At 41.3% G+C, this 17,986-nt stretch overlaps 1 protein-coding gene across 9 annotated transcripts in view; it reads left to right on the top strand.

The window, feature by feature from the left end:
• Positions 1-17,986, top strand: part of NFIA (nuclear factor I A) — a 355,490-nt gene that overhangs the window by 318,572 nt on the left and 18,932 nt on the right. For 3 of the 9 annotated variants that reach the window (XM_036255155.1, XM_036255153.1, XM_036255152.1), the window contains one exon: positions 2,715-2,806. The exons of 2 other annotated variants lie outside the window; for them this stretch is intronic. In XM_036255155.1, coding sequence (XP_036111048.1) covers positions 2,715-2,806 — 92 coding nt within the window. Of the gene's footprint in view, positions 1-1,404; positions 1,614-2,714; positions 2,807-6,191; positions 6,303-6,860; positions 6,932-9,696; positions 9,824-17,986 lie in introns of those variants that run through there. 4 more of the 9 variants (XR_004958825.1, XR_004958826.1, XR_004958824.1 and 1 more) reach the window with 4 other exon arrangements.

The following is a 17,986-nucleotide window of genomic DNA, read 5'->3' as shown; positions in this document are numbered from 1 at the left end:
ATTGATTCACTATGGTATAAGTGGTTGTTTTAATGAAAAGTTTCCATTGAGGCTTTTGTGCAACAGTACTATTCCATTGTTTCTTTGGGAAACTCAGATTCAACTTATATCATTTCTGGAACTACATCCTGTTATAGGTGAACACTCTGTCTGTTGTAGCTATAATAATGGAAGATGAGTCAGAATTTCTTTCTTCCTTCCCTTGTTTTTCCTGTGTCCTTAATTTTCCCCAGAATGTAGCTTTCTATAGAATAAATTTCCCTGGGTACCATTTGTTCCATTCAGTAACTCGGGTACTCAGCGATTCACAGATTTTTGTAGTTGTAATATCCTTTTTAAAAAAAATGCAATCACCTCTCTTGCCTTTGCTTTTTTTTCTAAAAACCAGAATAAACTTTGGAGCCTTTTTAGTAACCTATGAGAGCATTAAAGGCCTTCTGAGATGTTTTGAAACCAAGACTGCAAGGTTTCTCTCATGCCCAAAGGAAGGAAAATACACAATTGTTAGCCTCACAGTAATTTTGAGTGGCTTAATTATTTGTATGCTAAACCTTCTTTCACCTGGCAACATTTAGGTCAGACAAAAATAGAGAAAGGGCTATAATACAAACCTATCCAGATTTAGTAAACTCACTATGTTCAATGGAGAACTATCTTCACATTAAAAAAAGGAAGAAGAAAAAAATACTGTGCATCCAGGGAGCTTTCAGCTTATTTCTGATGTCACCAGTGTGTTAGAAATGTCACAGGAAATCCCGCTACTTGCCTGCGATGACCACTGCAGGCCTGTGGACACAGTTCTACCACGACCATCTAACCAAGCACGCGTGTTTCAGCATCTGTCACTAACCACTTAATCTCAGCTCCTTAGCATCTCTTCACGCCCTTTTGTTCCTTCTCAACCTCCCTACCTGTTCACGTGTGAAAAAACACCCCCCCATCACCACCACTAACAGGTTTAATAGGGTATTTCATCTACTAACTTTCTCCTTATCTCTCCCACGTTCTCTTTGTGCCCTAGGAGCAGGTAAATTCACTACCAGGTAATTATAGTCCATCATTTTCAATATTAAACTTTCAGTTGAGACTTATTAAAGTGTATCAAGCATATCAAAGCAATAGACTAAATGAAACAATTAATAAAGAGCATTTTACTGAGCTTTGAACAAATTAAATGTCCCCCATACCACTGAGTGAGAGGTGCTTACAGAATGGCTACAAGCAGAAGTATTCCTTAAATCTGTTAAGTCAGTCTGACATCAGATGGGCCAGGGAGGAAGTCAGGAGCTTCACAGGCCAGCCAGCACAGCACATCATAAGTTTAGGTCATTTGATATAATGCTACCACTGGACCACTCCTTCTAACACAAACACTACAACAACCGTGTTCTTTCTGATCGACAGACATCAGAGGACCCTCCGGTCCATCCTCTGTTCAGTGCTGCTTTGACGTAGCTACACCACATGACTGTCGCAGACCTGAGTGGGTAACTTAACTCTTCCCAGAGATGACCAACAGGACTTGGGCCAGATTGGTGGAAATGTTATCTCTAGACATGTTTAACGAGGGGAATAAGAAGTCTGCGCAGTTCTCAGTGAAACGGAAAATCAAAGTAAGAGAAGCAGATGATGTCAATAAGGAAAAACAAATCTGGGAAAGGGATTTGGTATTATTCCCTCAATTATCTGTGTTTTTAAAATTGCAGATCCTTTTCATCTTTTAGACGATGCGTGTCTAGAGTTAGTCCAAAAAACTTTGGGCCTTTTATAAGCATTGTTAAGAAATTTGAAATTAAACAATGGTCTATGTAAAAAATTCTAGGACAAAGAAAGAGTGTGACTAAGTCCTTGGAGTTTGTGGTAAAGAAGGAAATTGTAGGACACCGAAAAAAGGTGTATATTTGGATTTACGAGCCAGTGAAATACCAAAGCCACTGAATTTCTTCCACACAAAAGTAGAGTGAAGTTCTTAGAATAACTATAAAAACCAACAACAAAATTCCCAGGTACTGTGAAAATGAGCATGAACTAAGTGTGGGATCTGAGATTCCAGTGTGACATCTTAAAGCTGGTGCCCGAGTACAGGGGTTCTAGGACAGGAAAACTATAGATGTTAATTTTTAAGCACATTTTTTGCACCATAGAGATTCTAGGCTCTCACCCGGGCCTATAAAAACACCTTGTTCTAAATGGTTTTCCATCTCCTTTCTGGAGAACCCATTAATTCCTTCTGTAAAGACTCCTCTTCAATATTTAGCTATAGCGGCACAGGGACATTTCATGATTTTGGGGGAATATAATAGTGTACAAAGCAAGGTTGTAAAATGAACTGCTTTTCTTCCCTTTCTACCTAATTTCTTTCTCCCTGTGCTGTACAAACCCAGGATATCTTTCTGACCTCAGAGCTCGTGTTTAACTCAGAAAGTATACTTTGCAAATGTCCTGCATGTTCTAATTTGTATCATGGAAGGAGAAAAGAGCTCATCTGAGCACCAATTTGACATCATTTTATTCCAACAATCTTTGGAAGCCAACACCCCTTCCCTTTTTGACTGTCTAAAATGCCCTTGCCAGCCAGATCCCTTTGCTAGCTACAGTGTTTGCACATTTCCTTGTTAATCAGCTGTGTAGGCTCGGAGACTGTGTGTTTTGGTGTTGTTTGTGTGTGCAATCTCGTGCTGCTTCCTGAACGCATGTGTCCCTTCCCTTCACAGCCTACTCGACACCCAGCACCTCCCCCGCAAACCGATTCGTCAGTGTTGGACCACGGGATCCAAGCTTTGTAAATATCCCTCAACAGACACAGGTGGGCCGCTCTCATCTTTTCTGTATGTGGTGCAGCTTGTTTTATTCATTAGGTGCATTGTAACTTGTCTTTCGGCACAACAGGCTGCATTTCCCAGCCCCTGTTTGGTCCTTTCCTCCCAACCTCACCAGTCCTAGGCCTTCAGCCACATGTCCATGTGTTCTCAGGATTGTGGGAAACATTGCTTCTTGTATTGAGGGGGCAGAAGAGGAGGGCTTCTGGGCCAGAACCACTTTTTCTGTGGCAAGGAAGGTTTCCCAGTGCTAGGCAGTGTGTCTCCTCCTCTAGGAGTCTGTGTCTCTCTATACAAGGAGACAGTAGTCCCTTCCGAACCTGGAATGTAAGCTCTGGATGCCAGTGACATCAGAGTGCATGCTGGGAATGGGGGAACCAGCCACTCTTCTGTTTTCATTACAGAGTGCCCAGGAACCTGGCAAACTTTCTAAAAGAAAGGATTGGTGGGCCCTATTAAGTTGCTGGTGTTGGTACAGAAATAACCAGAGGTGTTTGCTACTGGCTACATGGGTACTGGGGAGCAAGGTGCAGTGGTGGGAGGGAGTGGAGGTGGGTACAATGTCATATTTTGAGGTAGGTGATTGGGAAAAGAGTATTCCAGGACATGTAGAGCTTCTTTTCCAATAGATAGTGGTGTTTTGTGCTAGTGTAGCTCAAGGAGAAGAAACCTCTTTTAAAGTTTTGAAATGGATGCTGTTAATTGAGAAACAATGAAAGACTTTTGTAGTCCAAAGGTAGTGAGTGTAGAGATATTTAGAGGTTTGTGAAATAGAATTAGATTCAAGTTTTGAAAGAAATTCCTCTCTGATTTTCTAATTAGAATGTGACCATATATTATCATAATTGACATACAGAAAATATTTTCCCCACGAGGTTCTCAGCATGGTGGTTGAAAAAATTTCTCCAAGATGTTTTGTGCATATATGTGCCTGGGTGTGTAATCTCCAGATGCCAGATTTATAACTACTCATCTTTGTTTGTAAGACTGTGACCAGGTGCTTGTGAATGGCTAGATTTGCCTTCCTGGGTTCATCTGCTCTCTCTGTAAAGGGTTTTAGTTTATTGCTGTGTCGACAGCACGGGTTAAACTGCATTGCATCTGAAGCCTTCCTTACACTGAAGCAGGGTCACAGAAAGTACAGCCTCAGAGGAGGCAGCTGGGAGGAGAGGGGGAGAAAAAAGGGGAGGGAGAAGGTTAACTCTTGAATTTCCCACTTCTGCTGTTTCTTCTGAAACAGGCAGGACATGGCATCTGGGATTAACATCTCCTATTCAGTCCCTCCCATAAAACTGTTCAGGTTTATTGCTTATGTTCCCATACCTTCAAATACTCAACTGGTGAATCTGAATAATTACCTCAAATGCATTAAAATAGAAGAACGTTTCATTTTGTACTTTGGGCTCACATGTTCAAGTTCAGTGGGAGGAAGGAGCTGGGACAGTGGCTGTAATAATGGATGGTTTCTTTTCTCAAAGCTCCAGTGTGCTCAGGGTGCTTCATCTCAAACCTCAAAAATGTAATTTGGAAATGTCCTGTTTGTATTTACATAGTGTTTTTTAATATAAACTGTGATTCACAGCACTGAATTTGTGCCGTGTTCCATTCGGTGTGTTTGTCTGTTATCGAAATGTGTTACTTTCCAACATGGCTTTGTTTAACCAAAAACTGGATCTTCGTGTTGACCACAAAACTTTAATTCTTAAAAATCCAGATTTTTCACGCATCTGGGTGAATGATGTCATGTAGACCCAATATTGGCATCTGGAACTGAATTTCTTAGTTTCTGTTAAATATTTGGCAGCACAGGGACAGCAGTTTAAATTTTTTTTTTTTTAATCACAGTGACACCTGCCACATTTGGCTTGAAGAAAGCCATCCCCAATTGTCTTATGAGAAACTGTGCTGATAGAGTTGTCATTTTTCCAAAAAAAATATTTATATCTATATCTATATTCTGAAGTAAAAATTATATGCTTTAAATATTTTAATTTTTATGTGTGTATATTAACTCTTTTAAAATAAGAAATCACATTCTGGAACCATTAAAGTGTTAGACATGTATAGATATAGATAATAAAAATAATGATATGCTTTTTTTTAAAGTTCCTTTTTGAGAAGACATTCGTTCAGAAAAGGAATTTTTTATGAGAATTTTTTAAAGATATAATTTGAACATGGCCTAGAGATTAGTACTTTTCTAGACAAGCTTGTATTTTTTCTATATTGACCCTTTTATTAATAAAGCATGAGATTTGTATTAATTTAATTACAGGAAAAGTTTTCTGGGAAAACAAAATTTTGCTTTCTATCCTGGGAGAAGTAACAATGGAAGAATCACCCAAGCAGATACTTGAGCTTTGCAAATGCAGAAGAGATATCCTGTACATAAATCCATAAACAAATGTAAAATAGAATGGCCTTCCTATCTCCCAAAGACCAGTCCCCAGTGGAAATCTTTCCAAAGTCTGAAGCATCAACCTATAGAAGGCAGATTAGATATGCTATCTGCTTTTTCTAGCAGATAGAACTTGAACTAATGCATAGACATTTTACTTAGGCAGCTATCAGTTTATTGTAAGGTCTTGCTTTTAAAAAAAGAATTTTTGATTGCATATAGCTTCAATATATTTATTTTTATGTACTAAGTATGTTAGGGAAATTAACTAACCTTAATAGCCACCCAACAGGATAGATATAATTATCTTCACTTTATAGAGGTAGAAACTGAGTCCTAAAGAGATTGTTGGTTTTCCTGAGGCCATACAGTGGTGAGGAGTGGAGCAAGAATTTGTTCCTGGATCTGTCTGATTCCACAGCCTGTGCTCTCTAACCACTGTGCGGTACTGCCTCATGAATGAGCTGGTGAGCACCTTGCCCTGAAGATATTCAGAGACTGATGCTCAACTCTCAGGAACACTTCTGGCATATTCTGTGCTTTTAAATCTGAGACTGCATTAAAATCTAATCATTAGTATATACCAAAATAATTGAAAGCAAGATCTCTATTTGTACACCATGTTCTTAGCAGCATTGTTTAGCCAAAAGGTGGAAGCAACCCAAGTGTCTATTGACAGATAAATGGATACAATGTGCTATATACATTTTCTTGTGTATCTACCTTTTAATATGGTACAATGCATATTATTCAGCCTTTGAAAGGAAGGAAATTCTGCAATGTGCTACAACATGGATGAACCTCGAAGACATTAGGCTAAGTGAAATAAACCAGTTACAAAAGGACAAATGCTGTATGATCCCACTTATGTGAGGTATCTAAAGTCGTCAAATTCATACAAACAGAAAGTTAAATAGTGGTTGCCAGGCCTGAGGGGAGGGCTGAATGGAGAGTTATTGTTTAATGGTTCAAAGTTTCAGGTTTGCAAGATGAAAGACTTCCAGGGACGGATGGTGCTGATGGTGGGCTGACATTGTGAATACCCTGAATGCCAGTGAACTGGACACTTAAAAATGATTAAGATGGTAAATGTTTAAAATGTAATCACTTAAATAAACTGCAACAGCCCTTTCACCTCTTAAGAGTCTAAAATTCTATAAAACAGCCTAGAAAAGTGGGCTGTTTAGCAACAGAATCCACTGAGCTGTGTGCTGACCTCTCAGAACTCTAATTTTCATGCCCAGCACATAGTCAGCATTATTGGGTGAATCTAAATGATTCATAAGGAAGTTTTAAAATAATGACCTTTCCTTATTACAGTCATGATACATGTTAATTGTGGGAAAATACAGATGGGAAAAATAATAAAAATCACTTGTAGTCCTACTGTTAACATTTCCGTATAAATTCATCCAGACTGTTTCTGTGCATACAAATATATTGCAAAAATGAGATCATATTATATACGCTGTTTGGTAACCTGCTGTTTCTTCCCCTTAACAATATATTATGGCCTTCTTTCCATGTAAATTGGAAAAAATTGAATATTGGCTTTTATTGCACCTATTCATCATCTGTAATGATTGGTAGGGAAAGATAACACAGATAATTGAAAGCCATTTTTTCTCCTCCTTCCCTTCCAGCCTGTTTTTTTCTCCAGAGAATTCCTCCCTTCACTGAGACAGAATTGCCTTCTCTTTAGCCCTGCCTTGAGGTAGTTTTCTTTCAAAATGCCTTCCAATTGCATTGTATATCTCGCCCCAGCATTCGGCTCTATTCGAATAGTCCTGCCAAGTTATCTATCCCATGCTTCCGCCTCGCTTGTCTGCTACCCCGGCTACTATCATTATTTGTCTCTCGTTTCCCTCCTCTCCATTTGGTAACTCATCATTGACACGGGGGGGACACCCCCCCACAGCCTTGAGAACACCCATCGACTCTGAGATACCATGACCACTAGCCCCACCCCAAATCTCATTTTTCAGTGTTGTTCCATGACAATTGATATTAACAGATAGAAAGTCTCTGGGGCATAGAGTATTTACTTCACTTTGGACACTGTTAGCGTCCCCTGCACGCCCACTGAATGATATAATAAATAGAGAACATGCCATCATCTCAGACAGCAGAATGCCAATGGCCATTTCAATTGCATCTCATAATTTAATCTGATCCCTGAAAACAAGAGCCATTAAGTGAAGGCATTTATTTAGAGAAAAAAATGTTAATATTTCATCATCAGGTAATAAATAGAAATACCAATTCCCACACAGAAGGACTGAGCAAAGAACTCATTTTGATTCAGGTTCTAGTTTAATCAGAATGCTCAAATAAAATGCTTAACCTGCAGAACTTCAATGAGGACTAATTCTTTAAAATGAAAAATGAGTGCAAACAATATTAAAAACAGGCATTTCTTTCCTGCTCCCCAAATCCATCACTGTTCTGCATCAACAGAATCGTGGTATCTGAAATGCTATTTAAAACCAAATTACCATTTGGGTTATTAGAAGAATCACTTGGCATGGCATGGGCCTGATTTGTTGACAAAAAGGCACAGGTGCTGTAACCTTTGCTTAATAAATCATTTAGCTGCCTGACTTTCAAGCAGTGTGACTGCCTTTGCCTCATGAAATTTACAAATGTATGCACAAGCCACACACTTCACTGTGCGACACACCAGCTGACCTGGAGAGGCCTCTGCATGGCTCAGTAATGGGCATGGCATTCATTCTCTGCCTTTGGTAGGGGTGCACAAGGAACACCAGAAGGTGGTATATATGGAGACATTTCGATGTGTTGCCATTCTGTGTGTTGTATTCCTGAAGCTCTGCCGTAGAGACCAAAACGTAGGCAGTCTGCAAAACTCTTCATAAGTGTCTTTCTTCACTTGTCATTTTTTACTATATTCCTGATACCAACACAATGCTGGGAAGAACAGTTCTCAGGTTGTTCAAAGGCTAGCAGAGAAATGTTGTTGACGACAACAACAATGCAGCCTGATACCAGTTACAATATAATGAGAGTTGGGTAGAAGAACTTTCCAAAGAGTGGAAGAGGCAGAAAAGGCTAGATCGTTTTTCTGTCCTTGTCTAACTTTGTCTAAGGATAGGGTCCTGTTCTTATACATTTTACCTTTTTTCCCCCTACTTTCCATTTTTGCCCACTTACTCTCGAGCTAATAGATAAGGCTTTAGCCCATCCTGAGAAGAGAGACATGTGGAGTTCTGTCTTCTTTGGATCAAGCAGATAAATTAGAATTCTTTTCTGCTGCTGGTGTATCAGCCAGTAGTTCCCTTATCGCTCATTTCCAAGAAACATCCCCTCCTTGTGTAATGTCCTCACCCAGGGCAGTGAATAAGCTCATTTGAGATCGTACTTGCGTTAGCTGAAGCCCTTCCCTGCCTCCTCCCCACCCTGCCTATAGGAGGTTAGGTACCACACTGAAGTTCAAGGAACAGCTGGAAGGTTGCAAAGGCAAGAAACTCAGATTTCCATAGAGGGGAAAAAGTATCCTCCTCCTTCTAGTTAGACCTGGACTTGAACATTTTACTTCCAAGTCCACACAGCTGAAAACTCCCAAGACTGGAGGGGAATGGCAGATATAATTTCATTTACTCTAGTCTTTGAAAAAAGTGAATTGGTCATATCAGGACACTATGTGAAGCACCCATTGTGCCAGGTTCTGTGACTCAGACCCTCAAAGTTGGTGCTTTTATCCTAATTTACAGACGGGGAGAGGGAAGATTCAGAGGAGTACACTTGTCCCATGGTAACCAGTCTGTCTCTGAAATTTCTCTTTCCCAAATGCTGTCTGCATTCTTAATGGCTTATAGTAAAAGGTTACTGACTGTTTTCTCTTTAAGATGGTCTATGCTTCACTCGCCCTCTTATATCAAGGAATCAGAAGCCTAGAGTTGAGTCCCGTGGGATGGGATTGATGCTGTGCTGGGTTCTTCTGAAGGCCTGCCCCAGTTTCCTATTAGTTCATGCATCTGTAAAATCAAAACTGAGCTCATTCTCTCATCCTGCCTGGGAAAAAGACCTTTACTAATGATATTAGTCTGCATCTGTGAGAACAGCTAGCCTCTGCCCAGAGACCAGATAGCAGAGCAGCTGAGATTGTGGGCTTTTTTTTTCAGATCTTGGTTGGAGCTTTATTTCATCACACAGAAGTAGTATGTTTATTTTTCTATTTTTATTTTGATAATTCAGTGTTTCTATAGCCTGGTTTAACTGTAAAGTAATGATTAAAATTATATATATCCCTCCTATGGTTATTTTGAGTCTTAAATTCTATTAGTACAAAGAAAGGAAATGCTTGGCATCAATAAACACTTACATGATAATTGTTTGATTGATAACTAAATTCATACTTACATAGTATTTTCCTGGATTGCAACGTATTTTCTCATTTGACCTTAAAAACAACCCTTTGAAATAGGAAGAATCATTATTATTATTTCCCCCATTATACAGATTAAAATACTGAGGTTTAAAGAAGGAAGTGACTTCCCCAGAACCACATAGCCAGGGGTCGATAGAGCCAGGACACAAATGCACTTCTGATTCCAAAGCCCACACTGCCTTCAGTGCACCGTTGGAAAGGACTTGGGTGAGCCTTTCAGCATGTTCTTTTTTTTTTTTTTTTTCCTTTATTGATATTGGAGAGGGAGAGAGAGAGAAAGACAGAAACATCGATGAGAGAGAACATCAATTGATTGGCTGCCTCCTGCATGCCCCCCACTGGGGATCAGGCCCACAGCCTGGGCATGTGCCCTGACCAGGAATCAAACCGGCGACCTCTTGGTGCATGGGTTGACACTCAACCACTGAGCCATGCCGGCTGGGCTCAGCATGTTATTATGTTCTGCTATGTGGATATCGGCAGAACCTACCTGCCAAGTGCTGGATCTAAAGCAATCATCTAGCAAGTTAGGGCAACCTCCCCCCCCCTCCCCCCCCCGCAAGATCGTACCTCATGGATTCCTCCATTGAACATCTGCCCTGGAGGTACCCCCAAAGCCTGATTACATTAGGCATGTCTGTTCTTCCCCAATACCATTTCTCTCCTTAAGCTAAACTGTGCCCCAAGGAAGAAGAGACTTCCCAAGGGGAAATTATATCTCTGAGAGTGGTAAGGACTGGCAGCAAGCGAATGTGTCCCCCAAAATCTGAAGAGAAAGGCCTGGTCATTTCTTTTCTATGTTCTCAGCTCATCGTCGGTGTTGCATAGTAAGCAGCACCTCGCTGAGATGAGTTACTCAGGCAATCTGCTTCCCCTCCCTCTGTACTATGTGGGCAGCAGTGAGTCCTCCCAGCTCCCCGGCTCCCACACCAACCTATAATTTCTTGACACATTCTCTTCACATACACTTGGCAGCTGACTCACTGACAGTCTATGAGACACTCTTAAAATAAAATTTTCAATAAACAGACCTTTGTCTTTCGCATTTTAATTTGGCAGCACGTTTTAGACATTCTCAGCCACAAACTTTACTTCTGGACAAAGTTAGAACATCGGTTCTTTTTCTCTCAGTTCTTATACTTTGGTAATCCTGTCATCTTTAACTGTGTTTTAATTGGGTTTTAGCCTTTTTGTTTATTTTTTGCCTTGCTCCAAAAAGATTTGAGGGAGCTTTTTAGTTGAAGCATATTGATGACTGTCGAAAGCATTAAGGTGCCTCTGTTGGGGTCTGGCACACAGTAGGTACTTAATGAATATTGGTTACTTCTTGCTGGCTTTTCCAGTACAGTCATGTGCTGAATGATGGTGTTTCCGTCAACAGTGGACAGCATATACAATGGTGGTGTACCATATAGCCTAGGTATGTAGTAGACTATCTGTATCATCTAGGTTTGTGTAAGTGTACTCTATAATGTTCACACAATGACAAAATCACCTAATGATGCATTTCTTATTTCTCCACATCATTAAGTGGTCCATGACTGTGTTAAAATGAGATCAATGGTAATGAAGAAAAAGTGGAAGATAAGAGGGAGATTTCATAGGAAATTTTAGATTTCATGGAGGAAGAAAGGAAAAGACTAAAAATCTGGTATCTACTAAATTAGCCCTTGGGATTATGAGAAAAGTGGGACAGAAAACAAAGTTGGGGGAAAGGTTGAAGAAGAAGCTGTGAATTGGTGTAGACAGCTAAAAAGAATTGGGTCAGAGTTTGATGGTAGCCTTGCAGTGAAGTCAGAAAACCATAATGTCAGCTGCAGGATTGCCTTCCAAATTCCCAGTCCTCAGATGGGTCTTGATAGTAATGCTTGTGATTAGCAGACATTTCAGGATACTAGGGGAAATGTACTTGTTATTTATGATCTGATTTCTTTGGGGGAACAAGAAAAACTGTCATGCTTGAGTTAGAGGGTAGGAAAACCTCTTTTCATACCCTGGCCATGCCATTTATCTGAGTGATCTTGGACATGTTACCTTTAAAATATGTTTTTTAACTGGTTTTTTAGAGAGACAAGAAGGGAGAGAGAGAAACATCAATCGGCTGCCTCCTACACATCCCCTACTGGGGCATGTGCCTTGACTGGGAATTGAACCAGGACCTCTCAGTCCATTGGACGATGCTCAACCACTGAGCAACCCCAGCCAGGTGGACATGTTAACTTTAAAATTCAGTTTCCTCATCTATGAAATGAAGGCAATAATATTAAGTATAGCTTAAGCCAATCAGCATTACTTTTTTTACATAACAAATCTGTCAGTGAGTGGTTGTTGACAGTATTTCAGCTGCTGCATGATGCCAGCAGGAGCCCATGCTCTAACATTCTGCTCTACCAACCTTAGCATCCATATGTTTGGTGCCTCTGATTGACAGGTGGCTGCTGCAGCTCCAGACATCACACCCATTATCATTCCCCATTATTCCTCTTATATCAGGGAACAAATACCCTGCCATGCTCCTTCCTTGTTTCCTGTTAGCAAATTTCTATTTTGGTCTCATTGCCTAAAACTACTCACATTGTCCTCCCTAAACAAAACTGCACCAAGAAAGAAAGGGCAGTAGATAGTTGGGTAGACTGTTTACCACAACTGCCATGTTCCCTTTTTTCCCATTCCCTAGTCAGTTTCATGCACTTTCCAACTCCTGTTGTTATACTTGACTCCTTTTACTTCGTGATGCTTGTCCTCTTGCAGAACCCTTCCTCCACACTCACTCACTACTGTCTAGGAGACCTATATGCTGTGTTTATGAGTGTTGTCATGATTGTCTCATTTCAGCCCTCTGTTTGAGTCCAGGCTGTAGGAGGAAGTATTGGGGTTTGTGTGCAGACCTGCTCCCATGGAGCTGGGTCCACGTTTTCCTGGTAAACTGGCCTCTGAAAAGCTGTGTTGGAGGACCTGCGCCTGTGTAACTGCAGGGGAACCCTATGAAATGTGCCCTCCGTGTACCCTCCCAGGTGCTTATCAAACAGCAATAGGTTCTGGGTTTCTTTTTTATGACTTGGAACCAGATGCTTCCTTTGAAAAAGAAAAGAGCCTGCTATTGCTGAACTTGAGTCAACAGAGTTCAGAGAACAGGAAAATGAGTGGATTGGCCCTGCTATGTGAACTCCGAGGAGAGAAGGCCGGACAGGTGGTGTTTCCACTTTCCATGAAGCCCCTGCCTGTGAAAATCCCAGGCCTGAGGAATTTGTTTTCCCAAATACGTTTGCATTCTAACTAAGAAACCGGACTTGTTAGGTAGGAGAGGTCCTTTTCGGACACAGGCTTTCCCAGGCCTTCTAATGAGTGTAAGACCTTGAAGGTTCCACTAACACAGTGTCAAGGCCAGAGCCTATTGTTTAATGTGAGAGTTTCAAAGATCTCACGTGAGTTCTCAGCGATTCTTCCTGTCCACTTTTCTCACACCCCCTTGTTTACCTTCCTATTTGTTTATTGAGGATGAAGGCACATTCTTTTATCAGTGGCCTCCTTTTTGGAATATAGCCTTTCAATGGGGTCTATTCATTGAGTTACATTCCACAGCACCCGCCTCCCTAGAATATTTGCATGAGAATTTTTCCTCAGGCTTCACATTGCTTCCTTTACAACAGAGATGAAATAACTTAGCACTTCTAATTGGCTTTCCACTTTCCAAATGCTTGACACATTAACTAATGAATCACATGGGCTGGTGATAAGCTGGATTCCTGTGTCAGAGCTGGGACACTGGGTTCACTGGGTTAGGACAGGCTGTCCTGGCCCTGCGTTCCTCCCGGAGTCTGAATGTGTCGGGATAACAGAGCTGCAGCCCGGGCACAACTGTCCTCAGCACTGGCAACCTGGGGCCCACAGCATTGCCTCACCCACGTGGGAAGCTCCCAGGGCTGCCTTCCAAGGGGGGATGTGCCACGCGTCTCCTGTTGCCTTGAGGAGTTGAGGGAAGTTGAAGGCCAGCCCTCATGTCATCCAGCTTCTGTCTCTCTCAGACACAGTCCTCCTCCCATGGATTCCTGGCCACTTATGTTTGGGGGTGTGTGTAGAAGAACAGTACAAAGTCCAGTAAGGAAACTGACCATAATAGGGACCTGTGCATCTTGGTGGAAGAACAGGAGCACTGGGCTAGGAGTCAAAATACCTGGATTCCTGGCTCATCCCCCTGACTCATCAGCTATATGATTGAGCCCAGGGAGGAGAAAAAGCAAACAAACAGAATTTACTGAGCACCTGCTTTATTCCTGGCACCACACTAGGCTAGAAGGGGGACTTGATACATGTGGTCCAATCCCTGCCATGCATTGCTTACAGACTGTTAGGGAGAAGAGTAAACAAATCATAGCAAGGTAGGATAAGTGAAAGATTAAAGTATGTATAATGTACAAGTTGTACAGAGAGTAGGTAAATAATTCTGGGGGGAAGCAGGGGAGTCCAGGGAGACTTCTAGAGGAAATCACATGAGCTGGTGTTGAAGGTGACAGACGTACTGGGCAGGTAGAACATTCCATTCCTGGAAAGGAGAGCAGGACATGCAAAGGAATAGCAGCATGTGTTTGGAGAACTCTGCCCTGTTTGGTATGTCTGTTAAGACAAGTAAATGACAGAGATGTTGAGTAGTGAGGCTAAGTTAGGGTTAGTCATGAATACATACCCCCTTTATACAATGTGTGGCATTTAGACTTCATTCTGTGGGGATGGGGAGCAGGTGAAGGCACAGTGGGCTCTGTATGTGAAGAAACCTTAACCTAGCTTGTTTTAACACTAGTTAGGCACAGGACTGTATAGGTAGTAGTAGCATTAAGATCTAGGGTCCTGCCCTGGCCAGTTTGGCTCAGCAGTTAGAACATCAGCCCACGGACCAGAGAGACCCGGGTTTGGTTCCCGCTAAGGGCATGTACCTCGGTTACAGTTTGTCCCCGGCCCCAGTTGGGGTCATGTGGGTGGCAACCACTCGATGTGTCTCTTTCACGTTGATGTTTCTCTCTCTCTCCCTTCCTGCCTCTCTCCCTCCTGTTCTATTTGAAGATAAATGCAAAAAAAAATGTCCTCCGGTGAGGATAAAAAAAGAAAAAAGAAAAAAAAGATCTAGGGTCGTGAGATACCCATCTGTCCTGGGCAGTGTAATGCAGAAGAGAGATTATAAGCTTTGGAGCCAGGCAGACCTGATTGTTATTTATCTAAGTTCACAACTGCTCTGGACTGAATTTTGTCCCCTCTGTCACCTCTACCAAACCCACATATTGAAACCCTAACCCTGAAGGGGATGGTATTTGGAGATGGGGCCTTTGGAAAGTCATAAAGTTCAGATGAGGGTGGGCCCTCATGATAGGGTTGGTGCCTCCGTAAGCAGAGACACCAGAGGGCTTGCTCTCTCTCTGCCTCATGAGGACACAGGAGAAAGCAGCTGTCTGTAAGCCAGGAAGAGGACCCTTAGGCACCACATCAACTGGAATCTTGATCCTGGACTTCCCAGCCTCCAGAGCTGTGAGAAAATACATTTTTGTTTTTTAAGCCACCCAGTTTATAGTATTTGTTTTGGCAACCTGAGCAGACTAGTACAGTGACCTTGGGGCAAATTTTAGCCTTTCTGATCCTTAGATGTCACCGTTATAACATTGTAAATTAATTTCTGCATTCCACATAGAGATTTATGAAAATTCAACATGGTTAGCATGTAAAGCCCCCAACACCCTACCCTGGCTCATGGAAAGCCGATGTGTCCTGCTGCTTTTCACCCTTTAGAACAGAACTTCTCTAAGCACCAGAGGTAAGGCAGGGTGCATCTCGTTCATCTTTAGGACCATGAGCAGGTGATTGTCAGTAGAAATATAGAAATGTTAATATGGCAAGAACCCCAGAGGTGATCTGATAATTTTCCCCTTGAGCTGAGTCTCCTCTCCCCACATCCTCCCTCGTCCGTTTTCCATAAATTGTGCCATTAATTCACTCATTAGCTAGTGGAATGATATTTATTTATTAAGAACATACTTAGCATACTCCCAAGGAGCAAGTTAAAGCTCAGCTAACAGCTGCAGTTTCTGGTTGTGAGGGAAAATACGCTGAGGAATGCATACGGAGAGTTTCTATGTATGTTATAATTTCACATTAAAAAACTATTAAAGTTTATGCTGGATGAGGGAGAGAAGAAAAAAATCCCAGTGCAAAAACAAGTTATGAACCTAGGAGCACAGTTTCCCAATGTTTATTTTGTCAGATACACAGCTGACATGATTAGTTCTAATGGGGTGGTGATCCTCATTGAATTGCAGATTGGTGTGAGTGACTGAAATACCACAGGGACTTAAAATAAGTGGTGCATACGGTATTACTTAGGCTGCATTCTTTAGCCAAGTTGAAGGCTTCTCTTTCTCTATCCCTTCCCAACACACTTCACACGCATGCAGCCCTTGCATGCGCACACACACACACACACACACGTGTGCGCGCGCGTGCACACATCAATTACAGAAGCTCCAGGTAGAGTATGAATGACCTATCTAGAGCAACGCTGACTAGCCTTTGCTGACTTCTCCCCTTTGCCCTCTGCCACCCTAGTGCGCCCCCACCCCCACCCCTACTCTCCATGGCAGATAATGGTGTATCAGATCAGTCTGCTTTGCTGCTGCATCAAGACCCAGATCGATTTATTGACTCTGTCAGAGTGGCTGGTACAGTAATTGTTACAAGAGAAGAATGGAAAGTGAGAACGTGTCCACATGAAAAATAAAAATGACATTTTGTTCTTTCCTGCCCCCCTTTTTTGCCTCATAGATCTTTATGTGTTTACACAGCAGAGAGCACTTTACTTAAGTTAATCAGCTCCTTCTACATTATTAATTGTGACAGTCAGGGTGCTGCACGACAGGAAGTGTATTATGGGAAACATTGATCTCACTCAGATGGTGTGGACCTGAGCCGGTTTGATATTCTGCTCCGCATCTCACTGCTTTGGGGTCTCATCAAATCACATTTCCCTGATTGACAACACAGAATGCCTCCCATCAATACAATTGGTTCCGTGAAAAGGGACACGGAACATTTTTTAGCTAGAGACAGATACATTGTGGTGATGGCAAAGAGGACATTTCAGAGATCTTTCCATTGAGAAATCTAAATTGGAAACTAAGGTACTAGCATCATTCCAAACAAGCCTAATTTGTAAACTTAGAAAAATAATACTATTAGAAGAGACTTGCTACAAATGAAAGAGAGATTTAGTTGAGGCTGGCAATGAACCTGAGGATATAGCAGCTGTTTTTAAAAGGCCATCCAGTGATTTTTTTGTGAGAAATTTTTGTTTAAGTGCACATCTTTGAAAGACATTTCATTAAAGTTCAACTTTCATGGCTTATACCTATAGACCCTCACATAAATCCTATGTGAACGGACAAAAGTGAGTGGGTGTCATTTGGTGTCATTTGTGACCTGGAAATAAAAGGTCAACCATTGGATTTATAGCTTTTTTAGTGAAAAGAACATAAAGATTCCTGCCAACTGGAGTCAATCCATATTTTAATGTTTCCTAGTTAAGATTATAAAATCAAGGGATTAGGATCATGCTGTTCAGTGAAGGTCAAAAATTAAATGTGATGGGCTAAGTATCATTCCCATGGGGCAGAAGTTAATATTTCAAAAACCATCCCTCCCACTGGTAGTCAAGAAATAGATTGTCCAGGGTCATTAGCCAAGGTAAGGGGAATCCCACCATCATTACTAAATTTAATGATGATTATTGCACTAATCAACTATATTGTTAAATTACTCTGCTGCTCTCCTGTAACGTCCCCAAACAGTGATAGTGGATTGATTGCTATCAAAGAATTCTCATATACAATTGCGAACAAGTCAAGATGGAGACTCATGGATGAAGGCCTCCTGTGGGAAGAGACTTGGTGGCCATTTGATGGATAACATCGAAGTTTATGTTGCATATAACATTCTTCTAAGACTAAGAATGTGATCCTACAGACCTGTTATTAAGTATGATTCAAGTTTTTAAAAACAAAAAATAAATATGCATCTCTTTTATTATAGTTTTTTTCATTTCACACACACACTTTTATATTTTTAGAGGGAAAATCCATTTGCCAGGTCCTTTTTGTCCTCACGTTTTTAGATCTCTGGATTCCATCTACTTTGGATTTTTATTAAGAGAGAAGACAGTTATTTAAATGTCTTCATAGGGTGACTCAGACACATATACCCCATACCATTTTCAAATCCATTTTAAGATGCCAGTATTTTTTGAAGTTATAAAAATACCAAATACTCAAGCTGTTCATTTCTTTAAAGATGATCCACTCCAGACCCCATCATTTTTCAGATGGG

Source organism: Molossus molossus, unplaced genomic scaffold (assembly GCF_014108415.1).
Source record: "Molossus molossus isolate mMolMol1 unplaced genomic scaffold, mMolMol1.p scaffold_m16_p_12, whole genome shotgun sequence".
Lineage (NCBI taxonomy): Eukaryota > Metazoa > Chordata > Mammalia > Chiroptera > Molossidae > Molossus > Molossus molossus.
This window is presented reverse-complemented; position numbering and strand designations above follow the sequence as displayed.